Source organism: Eubalaena glacialis, chromosome 6 (genome assembly GCF_028564815.1).
Source record: "Eubalaena glacialis isolate mEubGla1 chromosome 6, mEubGla1.1.hap2.+ XY, whole genome shotgun sequence".
Lineage (NCBI taxonomy): Eukaryota > Metazoa > Chordata > Mammalia > Artiodactyla > Balaenidae > Eubalaena > Eubalaena glacialis.
The window spans coordinates 49196802-49217291 of NC_083721.1; the positions used below are offsets into that span (position 1 = coordinate 49196802).

Here is a 20490-nt window from a genome sequence, read left to right on the forward strand (position 1 = left end):
CAGAAACCTAGTAAGTGACAGACAGTGACATTTATATTCAGGACTGCCTAACTCAAAAGCCCACTTTCTTTCCACTAGCCCATACTGTCTCACAGAGAAATTTGGCAGAATCAATGCATTTAATTTTTCTACTTGGTTGAATTCTTGAAAATTATCTCCAATATATAGAAGGCAAAGAGATATTGACTTTTAGCAAGTCTTTCAGTCGAGTGAATGTCAATGGTGTGAACAGCATAGAGAAGAGTGTATACCTTTCTTTCTGCTGAAATCATTTCTTTTCTCTGCTTTCTTAGTCTGCTGAAATCATTTCTTTTCTCTGCTTTCTTAGTCTGCTGAAATCATTTCTTTTCTCTCCACAGCTGCTGGCTGGCAACTCAAGAAAGCAGTGGTTTGATAACAAGTCCATTGTTGTGGTCATTCATCATACCTGTGACCATTATCCTCATCAGCAATGTTGTTATATTTATTGTCATTGTAGTCAAAGTGCTGTGGAAGAATAATCAGAATCTGAAGAGGTAAGATTCCCAATGAATCAGAAGCTGGAAGGCATGGCTCATCTAGTACTAAATATAGCACAGGAATCCATCCACAGCTCCTAGAAGAGTTTTCAGATTTGGGGGAAATGGCAAGGATATGTGGTTTGCAGGACAGATTTTCTCTTAAACTTTGTCTCAGAAGGTGGATCTTCTCATCTTCCAACATCAAGACTACAATGTGAGTCTATTGCATTACCTAAGATACTTTTGTGCTGTATGAGCCCAACTAAAAACCCAACCCAAAGACATCAAGAAAAAACATTTATCCCCCAATCCCAAATATTCATGAAATCAGATTTGAATAATTAAAAATATGAGAGGGTTGTGAGGAGATGCTGGTAACTGTATTTTCATTTTAGAAACTAGTAACTGTAGGTTATATTTTACATGTGTTGCCTGAATCACATAATAGCTTTAAATTTTTAAAAATTAGTTGCAAACATATAAAAATTGGAACATTGGGCAACATTGGGCCCACATTCCCTGCAGATGGGGCGTGTGCTCTCTGGTTTATCAGTTCCCATGTGGACTGCTTCTTTCCTCTCCGTAACTTTTCTGACCCCAATAAGCATTTTCATTGTCATCACTAATATACAGAAAGAGCTTTCAGTTGGAGAGACAAAGAACAGAAACTATTAAACACATACACTCCCCCCACCTCCACATCCCACAGCATGAATTGGTTAGAACACAGTGCTAATGAGGCTGTGAATTCAGGCTTAATTCTACAAGACTCTTCTTAACCCAAGTAGACTTACTGTAGGTACATCTGTGAACTTTGTTGGTCACCATATAGATCCATTTTGAATGAACAGATGGGTGAAAACAGCCATCATTAGTGGGAATGTAATCCTAAACGTGTACTTTTCCAATCAAGAGTATCATCTTTCCTATATAGATGATAACCCATATTGAGGGGAATTGTGGAGAAAAGACTCACTGATAATCATTCAAACCTATGTTTTCTTAACAATGCAGAAAAACCTTGGTGAAGTCTTGTTAGCCTAACTGTAAGTTAAGTTATATTTCTTTTATACAAAGCAATATCATTTTGACCACAGACATCAAACAAATTTGTAATGTTTCAAAATTTTGACTGGTAGCTCATGGTTCTTAAGTTAGTTTAGTTACAGTGAAGAGCAGGTTACAATTTAATTGTTTAACAAATTATCTTCTATGTATCAGTTAGCTTTTGCTGTATAACAAATTACCCCCAAATTCAATGGCTTAGAATGATAAATATTTATTACTTGTTATAAGTTTGAGTGTTGATCATGAAGTTGTTTTGGTTTTGGCTGGCTTGAATGCTGGTAGATAATTTAGGATGAATCACTTTCATGTCTGATGGTTGGTGGTTGGTTGGTATTGAGTGGGAACTGCTCAGTTGGAAAAGCTCATCTCTGCTGCATGTGGTCTCTCTCTTAACATAGTACTCTCAGGGTTCTAAAGAGCAATAAGAAAAGACACGCTCTGATGAGTGGAATGCTTTCAAGCCTTTGTTTGTGGAACAAATGCTAATGTCCCTCTGGTCAAAGTAAGTCATATGGCCACGCTCAGGTTCCAGGGATATAGACTTAGCATGACAGGGAAGAAGGTCACTCTGTGCTTTAATAACTTTTCATTCTGATATCAACTTATGGCATGGGATGGTCCCAGATGCCCAAAAAAGGAATTACTGATCCAGTAGTTATAATCGCTAAAATCAAATTCAGTTCCAAAGAAAAAGTTAATTCTATGTGAAATTTGCCTGCAGTAGTATTTAAGGAACTGTTTATGCCTGAGCTTTTAAGCAGATATCACTGTCTTCCTCCCTTCCTTCCTTCCTCTCTTCCTCTCTTTCTCTTTTTTATTCAGAGTGACATAGGTTTTTCCACCTGAGGCATAATATTGTTTAATGAACAGTGTATATGTGCAGCTGAATACATATTTTCAGTAGGAGGGTAACAATGATATTAATAAGTAAAAACCTGAATGAACCATATTTCCTTTCTTGTTTTCTCTTAGCACAAAGAAGGTTTCAATCCTAAAGAAGTTTCTTAGCACGTTATCTGTTGCAGTCGTTTTTGGAGTTACCTGGATTCTGGCATACTTAATGCTAATTGATAATGATGGCATCAGGGTCACCTTCAGCTACTTATTCTGCCTTTTCAACACTACTCAGGTATGGGGTGGATTAGTCTGAAAGTAGCAGACTATGGAATGGCGGAGATGATATCACCTGGACCAAAGTTTTCTTATCTTAAAACTCCCTGAAGGTCATTGCTTAGTTACTTTTGGGTGACTCTATTTTTAATACACTTTGAGGAAAGGGGAAGAAAACCTTTTTTATGACTTACCTACTATATCCTTTCCTGGACTGGAGTTCATGGAACATAATTGCAATGGGGTTGGCCGATGTTAGTCCCTCTTCTCTGAGCAGAAGAGATTTTGTTGAGCAGCTAGCTTGGGAGGCACCTCCTTTGCCTTTCTGCCATGCAGCAGGTTCACAGCACCTACCGTGGTTATATGGTCAGTGTTACAGTGATCCCTGGAGCTTGGACCCCTGTGGGGTTGGCTTAATTTTTTCTTTCTCTCTTTTTTGACATGTTATGATTATTTATCTTATTTTTAAAAAAACTTTATTGAGGAATAATTGGGAATAATTGCCAACTATAACTGTATATTTTAAAATGTACAACTTGACGATTTGATACACATATACATATAGAATGATCAAAATAACATCCATCACTTTAAATAGTTAATATTTTTCTTTTTTTTTTTTATTAAAGTATAATGGAAGTATAGTTGATTTACAATGCCGTGTGAGTTTCTGGTGTACAGCAAAGTGATTCCGTTTTTTATATAAATATATATATATCTATACTTTTTCACATGCTTTTCGATTATAGGTTATTACAGGATATTGAGCATAGTTCCCTGTGCTATACAGTAGGTCCTTGCTGGTTACCTATTTTTTTTTTTTTTTTGGCTGCATTGCATCTTTGTTGCTGCATGCGGGCTTCCTCTAGTTGTGGAGAGCAGGGGCTACTCTTCGTTGCGGTTCGTGGGCTTCTCATTGTGGTGGCTTCTCTTGTTGCAGAGCATGGGCTCTAGGCACACGGGCTTCAGTAGTTGTGGCTCCTGGGCTTAGTTGCTCCACGGCATGTGCGGTCTTCCTGGACCAGGGATCGAACCCGTGTCCCCTGCATTGGCAGGCGGATTCTTAACCACTGCACCACCAGGGAAGTCCCTGGTTACCTATTTTTTATATGGTAGTGTGTACATGTTAATCCCAAACACTTAATTTATCTCCCCCAATCCTGTTACCCCTTTGGTAACTATAGGTTTGTTTTCTATGTCTGTGGGTCTATTTATGTTTTGTAAATAAGTTCATTTGTATTATTTTTAAAGACATAGTTAAATTTTTTGTGTGTGTATGGTGAGAATGCTTAACTACTCAGCAACATTTAAGTACATGATACCATATTATCAACTATAGTCACCATGTTGTACACTGGGTTCTTATTCTTCTTATAGTTGAAAACTTTGTACTCTTTGACCTATACTACCCCATTTACCTCTCCCCCCAGCCCCTGGCAACCACCATTCTACTTTCTGTTTCCATGAAATTGGCTTAAAAAAATTCCATATGTACCTGATACCATATGTATTTGTTATTCTTGTCTGGCTTATATCAATTAGTGTAAATGCCCTCCAGGGTCATCTATGTTGTCACAAATGGCAGGATTTCCTTCTTTTTTATGGCTGAATAATATTCCTTTGCATGTATCTACCATGCATTTTCTTTACGCATTCATTCATCAAAGGACATTTAGGTTGTTTCCATATCTTGGCTATTGTGAATAATGCTGCAGTGAACATGGGTGTGCAGCTTTCCCTTCAAGATAATGATTTCAACCTTTAGGATAGTTTTTTCAAATTTTAGGATAGATGTTTCTGTGAAAAATACCATTGGAATTTTGGTAGGATTGCATTGAATCTTTAGATTACTTTGAGTAGTATGGAAATTTTCACAATATTAATTTTTCCAATCCAAGAACACAGATACCTTTCTATTGATTTCTGTCTTCTTCAGTCTTTTTCATCAGTGTCATAGCTTTCAGTGTATAGATTTTTCCTTGGTTAAACTTATTTCTAAGTATTTCATTGTTTTTTATACTATTGTAAGTGGGATTGATTTCTTAATTTCTTTTTCAGGTAGTTTGTTGTTAGTGTATAGAAATGCAAATGATTTCTTTTTCTTTTTTTTTTAAATCTTGGTTGGAGTATAATTGCTCTACAATGGTGTGTTAGTTTCTGCTTTATAACAAAGTGCATCAGCCATACATATATATTCATATATCCCCATATCCACTCCCTCTCGCGTCTCCCTCCCACCCTCCCTATCCCATCCCTCTAGGTGGTCACAAAGCACCGAGCTGATCTCCCTGTGCTATGTAAAATGTATCTATTTTACGTTTGGTAGTGTATATATGTCCATGCCACTTTCTCACTTCGTCCCAGCTTACCCTTCCCCCTCGCCGTGTCCTCAAGTCTATTCTCTACATCGGTGTCTTTATTCCTGTCCTGCCCCTAGGTTCTTCAGAACCTTTTTTTTTTTTTTTAGATTCCATATATATGTGTTAGCACATGGTATTTGTTTTTCTCTTTCTGACTTACTTCACTCTGTATGACAGACTCTAGGTCCATCCACCTCACTACAAATAACTCGATTTTGTTTATTTTTATGGCTGAGTAATATTCCATTGTATATATGTGCCACATCTTCTTTATCCATTCATCTGTTGATGGACACTTAGGTTGCTTCCATGTCCTGGCTATTGTAAATAGAGCTGCAATGAACATTGTAGTACATGACTTTTTTTGAATTATGGTTTTCTCAGGGTATATGCCCAGTGGTGGGATTGCTGGGTCATATGGTAGTTCTATTTTTATTTTTTTAAGGAACCTCCATACTGTTCTCCATAGTGGCTGTATCAATTTACATCCCCACCAACAGTGCAAGAGGGTTCCCTTTTCTCCACACGCTCTCCAGCATTTATTGTTTGTAGATTTTTTGATGATGGCCATTCTGACCTGTGTGAGGTGATACCTCATTGTAGTTTTGATTTGCATTTCTCTAATGATTAGTGATGTTGAGCATCCTTTCATGTGTTTGTTGGCAATCTGTATATCTTCTTTGGAGAAATGTCTACTTAGATCTTCTGCCCATTTGTGGATTGAGTTGTTTGTTTTTTTGATATTGAGCTACATGAGCTGCTTGTAAATTTTGGAGATTAATCTTTTGTCAGTTGCTTTGTTTGCAAATATTTTCTCCCATTCTGAGGGTTGTCTTTTTGTCTTGTTTATGGTTTCCTTTGCTGTGCAGAAGCTTTTAAGTTTCATTAGGTCCCATTTGTTTATTTTTGTTTTTATTTCCATTTCTCCAGGAGGTGGGTCAAAAAGGATCTTTGCTGTGATTTATGTCATAGAGCATTCTGCCTATGTTTTCCTCTAAGAGTTTTATAGTGTCTGGCCTTCCATTTAGGTCTTTAATCCATTTTGAGTTTATTTTTGTGTATGGTGTTAGGGAGTGTTCTAATTTCATTCTTTTACATGTAGCTGTCCAGTTTTCCCAGCACCACTTATTGAAGAGTCTGTCTTTTCTCCACTGTATATTCTTGCCTCCTTATTCAAAAATAAGGTGACCATATGTGCGTGGGTTTATCTCTGGGCTTTCTATCCTGTTCCATTGATCTATATTTCTGTTTTTCTGCCAGTACCATACTGTCTTCATTACTGTACCTTTGTAGTATAGTCTGAAGTCTGGGAGCCTCATTCCTCCAGCTCTGTTTTTCTTTCTCAAGATTGCTTTGGCTATTCGGAGTCTTTTGTGTTTCCATACAAATTGTGAATTTTTTTGTTCTAATTCTGTGAAAAATGCCATTGGTAATTTAATAGGGATTGCATTGAATCTGTAGATTGCTTTGGGTAGTATAGTCATTTTCACAGTGTTGATTCTTCCAATCCAAGAATCTGGTATATCTCTCCATCTGTTTGTATCATCTTTAATTTCGTTCATCAGTGTCTTATAGTTTTCTGCATTTGGGTCTTTTGTCTCCTTAGGTAGGTTTATTCCTATGTATTTTATTCTTTTGTTGCAATGGTAAATGAGAGTGTTTCCTTAATTTCTCTTTCAGATTTTTGATCATTAGTATATAGGGATGCAAGAGATTTCTGTGCATTAATTTTGTATCCTGCTGCTTTACCAAATTCATTGATTAGCTCTAGTAGTTTTCTGGTAGCATCTTTAAGATTCTCTATGTATAGTATCATGTTATCTGCAAACAGTGACAGCTTTACTTCTTCTTTTCAAATTTGGATTCCTTTTATTTGTTTTTCCTCTCTGATTGCTGTGGCTAAAACTTCCAAAACTATGTTGAATAATAGTGGTGAGAGTGGACAACCTTGTGTTGTTCCTGATCTTAGATGAAATGGTTTCAGTTTTTCACTATTGAGAACGATGTTGGCTGTGGGTTTGTCATATATGGCCTTTATTATGTTGAGGTAAGTTCCCTCTATGCCTTCTGTCTGGAGAGTTTTTATCATAAATGGGTGTTGAATTTTGTTGAAAGCTTTTTCTGCATGTATTGAGATGATCATATGGTTTTTCTCCTTCAATTTGTTGATATGGTGTATCACGTTGATTGATTTGCGTATATTGAAGAATCCTTGCATTCCTGGGATAAACCCCACTTGATCATGGTGTATGATCCTTTGAATGTGCTGTTGGATTCTGTTTGCTAGTATTTTGTTGCGGATTTTTGCACCTATGTTCATCAGTGATATTAGCCGGTAGTTTTCTACTTTTGTGGCATCTCTGTCTGGTTTTGGTGTCAGGGTGATGGAGGCCTCATGGAAAGAGTTTGGGGGTGTTCCTTCCTCTGCTATATTTTGGAAGAGTTTGAGAAGGATAGTTGTTAGCTCTTCTCTAAATGTTTGATAGAATTCGCCTGTGAAGCCATCTGGTCCTGGGCTTTTGTTTGTTGGAAGATTTTTAATCACAGTCTCAATTTCAGTGCTTGTGATTGGTCTGTTTATATTTTCTATTTCTTCCTGGTTCAGTCTCGGAAGGTTGTGCTTTTCTAAGAATTTGTCCATTTTTTCCAGGTTGTCCATTTTATTAGCATATAGTTGCTTGTAGTAATCTCTCATGATCCTTTGTATTTCTGCAGTGTCAGTTGTTACTTCTTTTTCATTTCTAATTCTATTGATTTGAGTCTTCTCCCTTTTTTTCGTGGTGAGTCTGCCTAATGGTTTATCAATTTTGTTTATCATCTCAAAGAACCAGCTTTTAGTTTTATTGATCTTTGCTATTGTTTCCTTCATTTCTTTGTCATTTATTTCTGATCTGATCTTTATGATTTCTTTCCTTCTGCTAACTATGGGGTTTTTTGTTCTTCTTTCTCTAATTGCTTTTGGTGTAAGGTTAGATTTTTTATTTGAGATGTTTCTTGTCTCTTGGGGTAGGATTGTATTGCTATAAACTTGCCTCTTAGAACTGCTTTTGCTGCATCCCATAGGCTTTGGGTAGTGGTGTTTTCATTGTCATTTTTTCTAGGTATTTTTTGATTTCCTCTTTGATTTCTTCAGTGATCTCTTGGTTATTTAGTAGTGTATTGTTTAGCCTCCTTGTGTTTGTAGTTTGTACAGATTTTTTCCTGTAATTGATATCTAGTTTCATAGCATTTTGGTCGGAAAAGATACTTGATACGATTTCAATTTTCTTTAATTTACCGAGGCTTGATTTGTGACCCAAGATATGATGTATCCTGGAGAATGTTCCATGAGCACTTGAGAAGAAAGTGTATTCTGTTGTTTTTGGATAGAATGTCCTATAAGTATCAATTAAGTCCATCTTGTTTAATGTATCATTTAAAGCTTGTGTTTCCTTATTTATTTTCATTTTGGATGATCTGTCCATTGGTGAAAGTGGGGTGTTAAAGTCCCCTACTATGATTGTGTTACTGTCGATTTCCCATTTTATGGCTGTTAGCATTTGCCTTATGTATTGAGGTGCTCCTATGTTGGGTGCATAAATATTTACAAGTGTTATATCTTCTTCGTGGATTCATCCCTTGATCCTTATGTAGTGTCCTTCTTTCTTTCTTGTAATAGTCTTTATTTTAAAATCTATTTTTTCTGGTATGAGCATTGCTACTCCAGCTTTCTTCTGATTTCCATTTGCATGGAATACCTTCTTCCATCCCATCACTTTCAATCTGTATGTGTCCCTTGGTCTGAAGTGTGTCTCTTGTAGACAGCATATATATCGGTCTTCTGTTTGTATCCATTCAGCCAGTCTGTTTCTTTTGGTTGGAGCATTTAATCCATTTACATTTAAGGTAGTTATCGATATGTATGTTGCTATTACCATTTTCTTAATTGTTTTGGTTTTGTTATTGTAGGTCTTTTCCTTCTCTTGTGTTTCCTACCTAGAGAAGTTCCTTTAGCATTTGTTGTAAAGCTGGCTTGGTGGTGCTGAATTCTCTTAGCTTTTGCTCGTCTGTAAAGGTTTTAATTTCTCCATCTTATCTGAATGAGATCCTTGCTGGGTAGAGTAATCTTGATTGTAGGTTTTTCCCTTTCATCACTTTAAATATGTCCTGCCACTCCCTTCTAGCTTGCAGAGTTTCTGCTGAAAGATCAGCTGTTAATCTTATGGGCATTCCCTTGTATGTTATTTGTTGCTTTTCCCTTGCTGCTTTTAATGTTTTTTTTTTGTATTTAATTTTTGATAGTTTGATTAATATGTGTCTTTACGTGTTTCTCCTTGGATTTATCCTGTATGGGACTCTCTGTGCTTCCTGAACTTGATTGACTATTTCCTTTCCCATATTAGGGAAATTTTCAAGTATAATCTCTCAAATATTTTCTCAGTCCCTTTCTTTTTCTCTTCTTCTTCTAGGACTCCTGTAATTCGAATGTTGGTGCATTTAATGTTGTCCCAGAGGTCTCTGAGACTGTCCTCAATTCTTTTCATTCTTTTTTCTTTATTCTTCTCTGCAATAGTTATTTCCACTATTTTATCTTCCAGGTCACTTATCTGTTCTTCTGCCTCAGTTATTCTGCTGTTGATTCCTTCTAGAGAATTTTAAATTTCATTTATTGTGTTGTTCAGCATTGTTTGTTTGCTGTTTAGTTCTTCTAGGTCCTTGTTAAACGTTTCTTGTATTTTCTCCATTGTATTTCCAAGATTTTGGATCAACTTTACTGTCATTACTCTGACTTCTTTTTCAGGTAGACTGCCTATTTCCTGTTCATTTGTTTGGTCTGGTAGGTTTTTACCTTGCTCCTTTATTTGCTGTGTGTTTCTCTGTCTTCTCATTTTGCTTAACTTACCATGTTTGGGGTCTCCTTTTTGCAGGCTGCAGGTTCGTAGTTCCCGTTGTTTTTGGTGTTTGCCCCCAGTGGCCAAGTTTGGTTCAGTGGGTTGTGTAGGCTTCCTGGTGGAGGGGACTGGTGCCTGTGTTCTGGTGTATGAGGCTGGATCTTGTCTTTCTAGTGGGCAGGACCGTGTTCAGTGGTGTGTTTTGGGGTGTCTCTGACTTTATTATGATTTTAGGTAGCCTCTCTGTTAATGGGTGGGGTTGTGTTTCTGTCCTGCTATTTGTTTGTCATAGGGTTTCCAGCACTGTATCTTGCTGGTCATTGAGTGGAGCTGGGTCTTAACATTGAGATGGAGATGTCTGGGAGAGCTTTCACCATTTGATATTACCTGGAGCCGGGAGGTCTCTTGTAGACCAATGTCCTGAATCCGGCTCTCCCACCTCAGAGGCAGAGGCCTGACACCTGGCTAGAGCACCAAGACCCTACCTGTCACATGGCTCAGAAGAAAAGGGAGAAAAGAAGGAAAGAAAGAAAAAATAAATATAATAAAATAAAAGTTTTTAAAATAAAAAATTATTAAAAATAAAAAAATCAAAAAGTAATAAAAAAAGAAAGAAAGAAGAGAGCAACCAAACCATAAAACAAATCCACCAATGATAACAAGCACTAAGAACTATACTAAAAACAAGGAAACAAACAAAAAACGTGGACAGATAGAACCCTAGGACAAATGGTAAAAACAAAACTATACAGACAAACACACACAAAGAAGCATACACATACACACTCACAAAAAGAGAAAAAGGAAAAAAAAATCTATATATAAAAGGAAAAAATGGAAGAGAGCAACAAATTCAATAAACAAATCTACCAATGATAATAAACTCTAAATACTTAACTAACATAAACTTAAAACCAGAAATAAATTAGATGCAGACAGCAAATCCCAAGTCTATAGTTGCTCCCAAAGTCCAGTGCCTCAATTTTGGGATGATTCGTTGTCTATTCAGGTATTCCAGAGATGCAGGGTACATCAGGTTGATTGTGGAGGTTTAATCCGCAGCTCCAGAGACTGCATAGAGAGATTTCCCTTTCTCTTCTTTTTTCCCACAGCTCCTGGGGTTTCAGCTTTGTATTTGGCCCCGCCTGTATGTGGAGGTCGCCTGAGGGTGTCTGTTCTTCGCTGAGACAGGATGGGGTTAAAGTAGCAGCTGATTAGGGGGCTCTGACTCATTCAGGCTGTGGGTAGGGAGGGGTATGGAATGTGGGGCGAGCTTGCGGCGGCAGAGGCTGGCGTGACGTTGCAACAGCCTGAGGCGCACCATGTGTTCTCCCGGGGAAGTTGTCCCTGGATCACGGGACCCTGGCAGTTGCGGGCTGCACAGGCTCCTGGGAGGGGAGGTGTGGATAGTGACCTGTGCTCGCACACAGGCTTCTTGGTGGCTGCAGCAGCAGCCTTAGCGTCTCATGCCCATCTTTGGGGTCCGCGCTGTTAGCTGCAGCTCACGCCTGTCTCTGGAGCTCGTTTAGGCAGTGTTCTGAATCCCTTGTCCTTGCGCCCCCTAAAACAATGGTCTCTTTCCTCTTAGGGAGTTTCAGACTTTTTCCCGGACTCCCTCCTGGCTAGCCGTGGTACACCAGAACCCTTCAGGCTGTGTTCACGCAGCCAACCCCAGTCCTCTCCCTGGGATCCGACCTCCGAAGCTGGAGCCTCAGCTCCCAGCCCCCACCCGCCCCAGCGGGTGAGCAGACAAGCCTCTCAGGGTGGTGAGTGCTGGTCGCCACCGATCCTCTGTGCAGGAATCCGTCCGCTTTGCCCTCTGCACCGCTGTTGCTGCGCTCTCCTCAGTGGCTCTGAAGCTTCCCCCACTCCCACCCACCGTCTCTGCCACTGAAGGGGCTCCCTAGTGTGTGGAAACTTTCCCTCCTTCACAGCTCTCTCCCAGAGGTGCAGGTCCCATCCCTATTCTTTTGTCTCATTTTTTCTTTTTTCTTTTGCCCTACCCAGGTAGGTACGTGGAGAGTTTCTTGCTTTGGGGGAAGTCTGAGGTCTTCTGCCAGCGTTCAGTAGGTGTTCTGTAGGAGTTGTTCCACATGTAGATGTATTTGTGGGGAGGAAGGTGATCTCCATGTCTTACGCCTCCACCATCTTGAAGGTCTCCTGCAACTGATTTCTGTATGTTTAATTTTTATCCTGCAACTTTACTAAATTTATTTATTAGTTCTGGTTTTCTGGTGGAGTCTTTTGGGTTTTCTGTATTTAAGATAATTTCGTCTGCCAGCAGAGACAGTTTTATTTTTTCCTTTCCAACTTGGATGCCTGTTATTTCTTTTTCCTGCCTATTGTTCTGACTAGGACTTCCAGTACTAAGTTGAATGGAAGTGGCAAGAGTCGGCATCCTTGTCTTATTCCTGTCTTAGAGGAAAGGCTTTTAATTTTCACCATTGAGTGTGATGTTAGCTGTGGGCTTGTCAGATGTGGCCTTTATTATGTTGATGAACAATCCTTCTATACCTTATTTGTTGAGAGTTTTTCTCATGAAAGGATGTTGAATTTTGTTAAATACTTTTTCTGCATCTATTGAAATGATCCCGATTTTTGTCCTTCATTCTGTTCATGTGGTGTATCACAATTATTGATTTGCATATGTTGAACCATTCTTGCTTCCAGGGTTGAGTCCCATTTGATCATAGTGTATGATCCTTTTAATGTATTTTTGAATTCAGTTTGCTTATATTTTGTTGAGGATTTTGCATCTATGGTCATCAGGAATATGGCTTGTAATTTTCTTTTCTTGTAGTGTCCTTATCTGGCTTCCGTATTAGGGTTATGCTGGCCCTGTAAAGAGTTTGCAAGTGTTCCTTCATATTCACTTTTTTTGGGAGAGTTTGAGAAGGTTTGGTATTCATTCTTTAAATGTTTGGTATAGCTCACCTGTGAAGCCATCTTGTCCTGGGCTTTTATGTGTTGTGAGATTTTAAATTACTGATTCAATCTCCTTGTTCATTATTGCTCCATTTAGATTTTCTATTACATCCTGATTCAGTCTTGGTAAGTTGTGTCTGAATTTTTTTCTTTTAATTCTTTTAAATTTAATGAGACTGATTTTATGGTCTAACAAGCATTTGGTCTATCTTGGTGAACAAAACATTTAACTTGGAAAAGAATGGTATTCTGTAGTTGTCGGGTATAGTGTTCTAAAAGTGTCAATAGGATCAAAGTGATTGTTAGTACTGTACAGATTTTCTGTCCTTACCAACATTTTTGGTTCTCTCAACTGCTGAAAAAGGAATGCTAAAATCTCCAACTGTGATTGTGAATTTGTTTATTCTCTCCTTAATTCTGTCAATTTTTGCATCACATGTATTGAGGTTCTGCTATTACATGCATAGACATTTATGATTATTATATCTTTGAATGAGTTGACCCTTTATCATTTGGAAATGTCCCTCCTTAACTCTGATAATGCTCTTTGTCATGAAGTCTACTTTATCTGATATCCAGCCTTCTTATGCATATTGGTTACATGATACATATTTTTTCATCCATTCACTTTCAACCTATCTGTGCCTTTATATTTAAAGTATGTATCTTACAGACAGCAAGTAGATGGGTCTTTTATCAATTCTGGCAATCTCTGTCTTTTGAGTGTTTAGTCTGTTTGAGCTAATGTAATTATTAATATGCGTGAATTTTTGTCTAACATTTTACTATTTGCTTTCTGTTGCCACTCTATTTTTTATTCCTTTGTTCCTCTTTTCCTGCCTACTTTTGGGTAAATTTAGTAGTACTAGGATTCCACTTTAATTTATATGTTGGTTATTAAGCAATATCTCAGCATATTTTTTGTTGTTTTAGGGATACATTATACATCCTTAACTTTCCATACTCAACAGAGTTAATATTTTACCACTTCCACTAAAATCTAAGACTCTTGTAACAGTATAAGCTTACGTGTTATTCTTCCTTCCTTTATGTTACAGTTGTCTGATGTACTACATGTGCATACATTATAAACCCCACAATGCAGTGTTATTGTTTTTGCTTGTTCTTAATCCCTTCTTGAAGATCTGAATTTCCATGTGATTTTGTCTCCCTTCAGGCTGAAAACTTTCCTTTAGAATTTCTTAGTATATATCTTCTGGTGAAAAATTCTTTCAGTTTTCTTTTACCTAAAAATGCCTTTATTTAGCTTTCATTGTTGAGAGACATTTTCACTGGATATAGAATTATGACTTGACAGAGTTTTTTTTTCCTTTTAGCACTATGAAGAAGTAATTTCACAAACTGGCTCCAGTTTCTAATGAGACATCTTCAATGTTTTGCATTATTTTTCCTCCTGTTATATAATGTGTTCCTTTCCTCTGGTTGTTTTCAGGGTTTTCCCTTTATCTTTGACTTTCATCATTTTGACTATAATGTGCCCAGATATTATTTTATTTCATTTTTTGCATTTATTCTGCTTGGGATTGCTGAGCTTCTTGAATCTATTAATTTATGTCTTTCATCAAATTTGAGAAATTTTCAGCCATTATTTTTCAAATAGTTTTTGTGTCCCATTCTCTCTCTTCTCTCTTTCTGGGACTCTAAGTACATGTTAGTTAATTTAATATTGTTCTGCAGGTTCCTGAGCTCTGTTCATTTTTTTCTCATTCTTTCTTCTTGCTATTCATCAGACTGGATCATCCTGGTGATCTGTCTCCAAGGACACTGAGTTTTTTCTTTAGTCATCTTCAGTTTGCTATTGAGCCTATCCAGTGATTTTTATTTCAGATATTGTACTTTTTTAGTTTACAAATTTTTGTTTTGTTATATTTTATAGTAGTACATTTTGCTTACATTTCCTTATTTTTGGCTCATTATGAGTACATTTTCTTTTGTACTCTATGAATACATCTGTAAGCATGTTGTAATAGTACTTTAAATTTCTTGTTTGCTAAATTTAACATCTGGGTCATTTTGGTCATTCTCCATTGATTGCTTTTTTTCTTTAATATGGGCCATGTTTTTCTGTTTTTTCATATGTTTGGTAATTTCAATTATTTCCAGAGCATTATAGATCCTACACTGTAGCAACTCTGCATTCTGCTATATTCCTACCAAGAGTGGAGTTGCCATATGATTAACTTAGCTGGGCTAAAATTGAAAATTCTATCTCTCCCTAGGGTGGGCAGCAGCTGAAATCTCTGTTTAGTGTTTTTAGCCTTACCTGTGCTTCTTGGAGTCCATCCCATCCATTTGTAATTCAGAGGTTAATCAGAGATTTGGGCAGAGTTTATAAACAGACTCTGGAGCTCCTCCTCTCTGTCTTCTCCTGGATATTCATATCCATACTGTTACTTACTTTCCAGCTGCTGTGGTTGCCCTAAACCCTGTCTTCTGTTTTTTCAACCTAATAAGACTGCCTGTTTTAACTCCTGCCTGGGCTGATTATGGTGTGACTTCAGGCTAAAAGATATTAAGCACAAAACAAAATATGGAAACCTACCCAGTGGAAGTCCCTTTTTCCTAAGTGTAGATTCCCCTTCCAGTTTCTGACTGCTTTTACTTGTCCTCCAATGTCTTCATGTAGGTTTTAAAAAATATTTTGTCCAGAGTTTATAGTTTTTATCTGCAAGAGGGTTGATTTGATAGGAGCAGAACCATATAAATCTTTCAGTTGGACTGAAGACACTTTTATTCCTTGAGACTTATCTCAAGAATATATTTAATAATAAATCTTAAAAAAAATTCCATTCATACTTTGTTTAAAAAAATCTGAATTGAAGATTTATATTCTTTTTCTCTTTGGAAACCATTCTGTTAACATCTTGGGAGTATCTACTGTGAGAGAAGCTCAACATTTAGGCTAAGGATTATGGTCACCTTCTGATTTTCATCATGGCAAAAATAATCATGTAGATGAACCAAAATGGTAGATGGAAATAAAAATTCTGTTTGACCTTACAAGATTTTTGTTTTTATTCTTTTGTATTTGTGTATTATACATGGGGAATGTCAAAAGTTTAAGATAAAACAAGGAGGCATTATTGAAAGACTTACCTTGATATCAGGAATTTCTCTCTGTGCTTCTTATTCTATCCCTCTTCCCATAGTGAACATTGCCTTTTACTCTGATGAAAAATATTCCAAGGACTTTTCCCTCTGTATATAGAGTTCCATTTTTTCTGAGTTGGCAGAGTGAATTATACTTCAATATAATGAAAGTACCCTTCTTTTTTAATTTTTTTTTTTTTAAATTCAGGTATAGTTGATTTACAATATTGTGTAAGTTTCAGGTATATGATATAGTGATTCACAATTTTTAAAGATTATAGTTCTTATAAAATATTCCCTGTGTTGTACAATATATTCTTGTAGCTTATTTATTTTATACATAGTAGCTTGTACCTCTTAATCCCCTGCCTCTATCTTGCCCCTCCCCTCTTCCCTCTCCTCACTGGTAACCACTAGTTTGTTCTCTGTATCTGTGAGTCTCTTTCTTTTTTGTTACATTCACTAGTTTGTTTTATTTTTTAGATTCCACACATAAGTGATATCATACAGTGTTTGTCTTTCTCAGTCTGACTTATTTCACTAAGCATAATACCCTCCAAGTCTATCCACGTTGTTGCAAATGGCAAAATTTCATTCTTCTCATGGCTGAGTAGTATTCCATTGTACATACATACCACATCTTCATTTTTTTTTTCTTTTAAAGTTATGGGAGATATCCTTCGATTTTTCATCCATCATTCATCTGTTGATGGACACTTAGATTGCTTTATCCATTCATCTGTTGATGGACACTTAGGTTGCTTCCATATCTTGGCTATTGTAAATAATACTGTTATGAACATTGGGGTGCATGTATCTTTTTGAATTAATGTTTTTCTTTTCTTTGGTTGTATGCCCACGAGTGGAATTGCTAGATCATAGGTAGTTCTATATTTAATTTTTTTGAGGAAGCTCCATACTGTGTTCCACAGTGGCTGCACCAATTTACATTCCCAACGACAGTGGAAAGTACCCTTCTTCTAAACTACGCACCCTTCACCAGGATTATTTGTGTGAACAAATGTTATCACTGGACCACCTACATGAGGCAAGAAAAGACACTCCTTAGTGAGAGCTTGCTTCTTAAGCTCCAGACTTCTAACCCTGAAAGCAAAGGGATAATTCCTAAAATTCTATGTAGATTGTTATTACTATAAAAAATTTTCCAATTTAATATTTACTGAGATTACCTTCTGACAATATTTTTATATGTCACATATGTACTTTTTCAGGGGGATATAGTTTTCAAGTTATGTTTTGTAAAATCTTATTTACCTTTAACTTGTTCATCAAAGCCAGAGAAAGGCATGTAAAATTCCCTTTTACACTTTTCTACCAGTTTTTCTTATGTTTAACTGTTTGTCTTTATACAAATTAATGCTGTATTATCATGTTTCTAAAAATTCATGGATGTTGTATATTTCTGGTGCATGATGTCTTTCATCAATATAACAAGTCACTCTCAGTCCTATTTTATCTTGAAATCTAATTTTCCGTATATTAATGTAGCAACTTCTAATTTGTTTTTATGTGATCTTATCTAATCTATGTTAGTTCTTTCATCATTAACCTTTCTGTGTCACTTTGTTTTTGACTTACCTTTTTTTAGATCCCATATATTTAGATTGTATTTTTTTTTAATAGATTTTATTTATTTATTTATTTATTTTTCTCTGCATTGGGTCTTTGTTGCTGCGCACGGGCTTTCTCTAGTTGTGGCGAGCGGGGGCTACTCTTCATTGCGGTGTGTGGGCTTCGCATTGTGGTGGCTTCTCTTGTTGCAGAGCACGGGCTCTAGGTGCACAGGCTTCAGTAGCTGTGGCACATGGGCTCAGTAGTTGTGGCTCGTGGGCTCTAGAGCTCAGGCTCAGTAGTTGTGGTGCACAGGCTTAGTTGCTTCACAGCACGTGGTATCTTCCCGGACCAGGGCTCGAACCTGTGTCCCCTGCATTGGCAGGTGGATTCTTAACCACTTAGCCACCAGGGAAGTTCCCAGATTGTGTTTTTAAAATCATTTTCTCATTGTTTTTCTATTTTATTTAAAAAGTTAAACTTTTATCTATATAGCTAAATATTGGTTATCAAAACTGGTATGTTTGATCTTATTCTGTCATCTTATTTTCTTTTTTTACATGTATCCATGATTTCTTCCTTTACTTTATATGTTGTGCTATATAAATTATATTTTCTTTTATTTAACCTTCTCCAATTAGAACATTTTCATCCCATTAATTATTTTTGTTTGTTAAACATTAATACAATTTATAAGATACAATTTTCAACTTCCAAAGTAAAACAATATGTATTGATTCCTCCCCTTTTTTTTAAAATTGGAGTAAAGTTGATTTACAATGTTGTGTTAGTTTCAGGTGTACAGCAAAGTGAATCAGTTATACATATACATATATTCATTCTTTTTTAGATTCTTTACATATAGGTTATTACAGAATATTGAGTAGAGTTCCCTGTGCTATACAGTAGGTCCTTATTAGTTATCTATTTTATACATAGGATTCCTCCCTTTTAAAGATAGTAAAATGAACACAGTTTAGCTGCTTCTTGTCTCCTGGTTTTATTGGTAAAATTTATCATACAATTATTGTTGTTAAATTATACTGCCTACATTATTTTCTTTCAAGAAATATTTATAATAGTTGGATTTTGTTTGATAATAGTACTAACTGCATTTTCTTATACTTAAATAGTTTCAATGCCTTTTGCCAGTCTTCTTTATTAGATTGTCATGTTATTTTGACTTCTTAATTTTAATGAATTTCTCATTAATGATAGCATATTTTGGAGTAATTGTTTAAGAGATAGTTAGTAAATATTAATGAGGACTTTCCTAGCTGATAATTTTTCTTTAGGTACCAAGGCACATGAACCCCAGATTAGCTTGGCATTTAATTCTTGGCAATAATCTTTCTTTCATTGAAATTCTGTAAACTTAATGAGATTTTATGTTGTGGAAAAAAGGCTGAGAAAGGTCAGAATTTTTTTTTTTTTTGGTTCTTCCCACTCTTATATCACCCATAAGAATATTTTTTGAAATAATTTTGAACTCATAAGAAGTTATAAAAATAGTACAGAGAGTTCCTATATAGATTTCACCCAGCTCTTCCAGTGATAACACCTTATATAACTATAATAGATCTATTAAAAAAATTATAACAGCAAAAAAAGTAAATAAATAAAAATAAAAGAAAGACATTTTCCTCCAAAAAAAAAAAATAAAATAAAACCAGGAAAGTGACATTGGTACAATCCACATAGATTATTCATTTATAGGCTTTAATCCCTTAAAATGAAGGTATTTATTTATTTATTTATTGGGCTTACTACGTGGAATGTGGGATCTTGTTCCCCGACCAGGGATCGAACCCTCACACCCTGCATTGGAACCACACTCTTAACCACTGGACTGCCAGGGAAGTCCCTAAAATGATGGTTTTTAATTCTAGATTTATTAATTCAACTATGAATTAAATAAATAAATTTGTTATCAAATACAATAGAATTATTGTAGTTTTGTAAGTTCATTTGTCCCTTTTTTCCTTGTACTCAAAAATTAACTTTTTATGGGTACAAGTCTCATCTCCTCAACTAGATTATCAGTTCTCTAGTGTAAGAAACATACTTGTGTGTATCTTTCACAGTAGATAACATCTAGTTTGATACTGGGATGGGCTATACTTCTCTAATATTTTGTGAAAAAACTATAGCATTTGATGATTGTCTCAGTGTTGGTTGTTTCTGGCTCTGGTCAAGTATCACTGAGGAAGGAAGTCTGATACAAAACGGATATCATTGGGGAGGGCATTAAGTCATTTTGGCTTGACCACAATGATGGAGAGCCTGTAGAGTGCAGTGTGGGGAGCTGCTTGACTATCTGAATTGCTACCACCAGGTTTAATGTGTGTAGGATCTCACCCTCTATCCCAGGCAGCCCTCTCCAGTGCTTTTTGAGAATAACTCCATTAAACAATAGACGTGTGCCTGCCACAAAATTTGAATGGATATAAGGCAGACCTTTACTATTTGCAACACCCAATGGAAACTCCCCAGAAGGGCAATAAGTAGTGTAAGCTTAGTCTGGGATTGCCAGCTGAGTCATGGATTTGTCACCTAGAATGACCAGTAATTTAGAAAAGTATCTAAAAGAAGGTCTAGGCAAGGATATTCTCTCCTCCATGCACGGGAGAGGCATATTACAAAATAGAGGCTTGTTACAAAATGTTAATACTTTATGGCAAAATTGGAGGTGGCCATGTGGCGGGAGTACTGGACTAAAAGGCAGGAGATTTAAGCTGTCTTCCGGTTCTACAATTAATTATTCATATGATTTTAGGAAAGTCACACATCCTTTCTGAGTGAGGCATGTAAAATATAAAATGAAGGGGGGCTATTAACATTAACACAGTGCTTTACAAAGTGAGCTTGAATATTGCCTACATCAGAATTTACATAATGTGTTAAAATGCTGATTCCTGGGCCTCCCCCCTTACCAACTCAGTCAGAACCTGTGGGCTAAGAGCTAGGAATCTT

At 36.5% G+C, this 20490-nt stretch overlaps 1 protein-coding gene across 1 annotated transcript in view; it reads left to right on the forward strand.

Moving 5' to 3' along the window:
- Positions 1-20490, forward strand: part of ADGRG7 (adhesion G protein-coupled receptor G7) — a 53938-nt gene that overhangs the window by 30588 nt on the left and 2860 nt on the right. Inside the window, 2 exon segments of the mRNA XM_061193027.1 lie at positions 360-515; positions 2541-2697. Coding sequence (XP_061049010.1) covers positions 360-515; positions 2541-2697 — 313 coding nt within the window.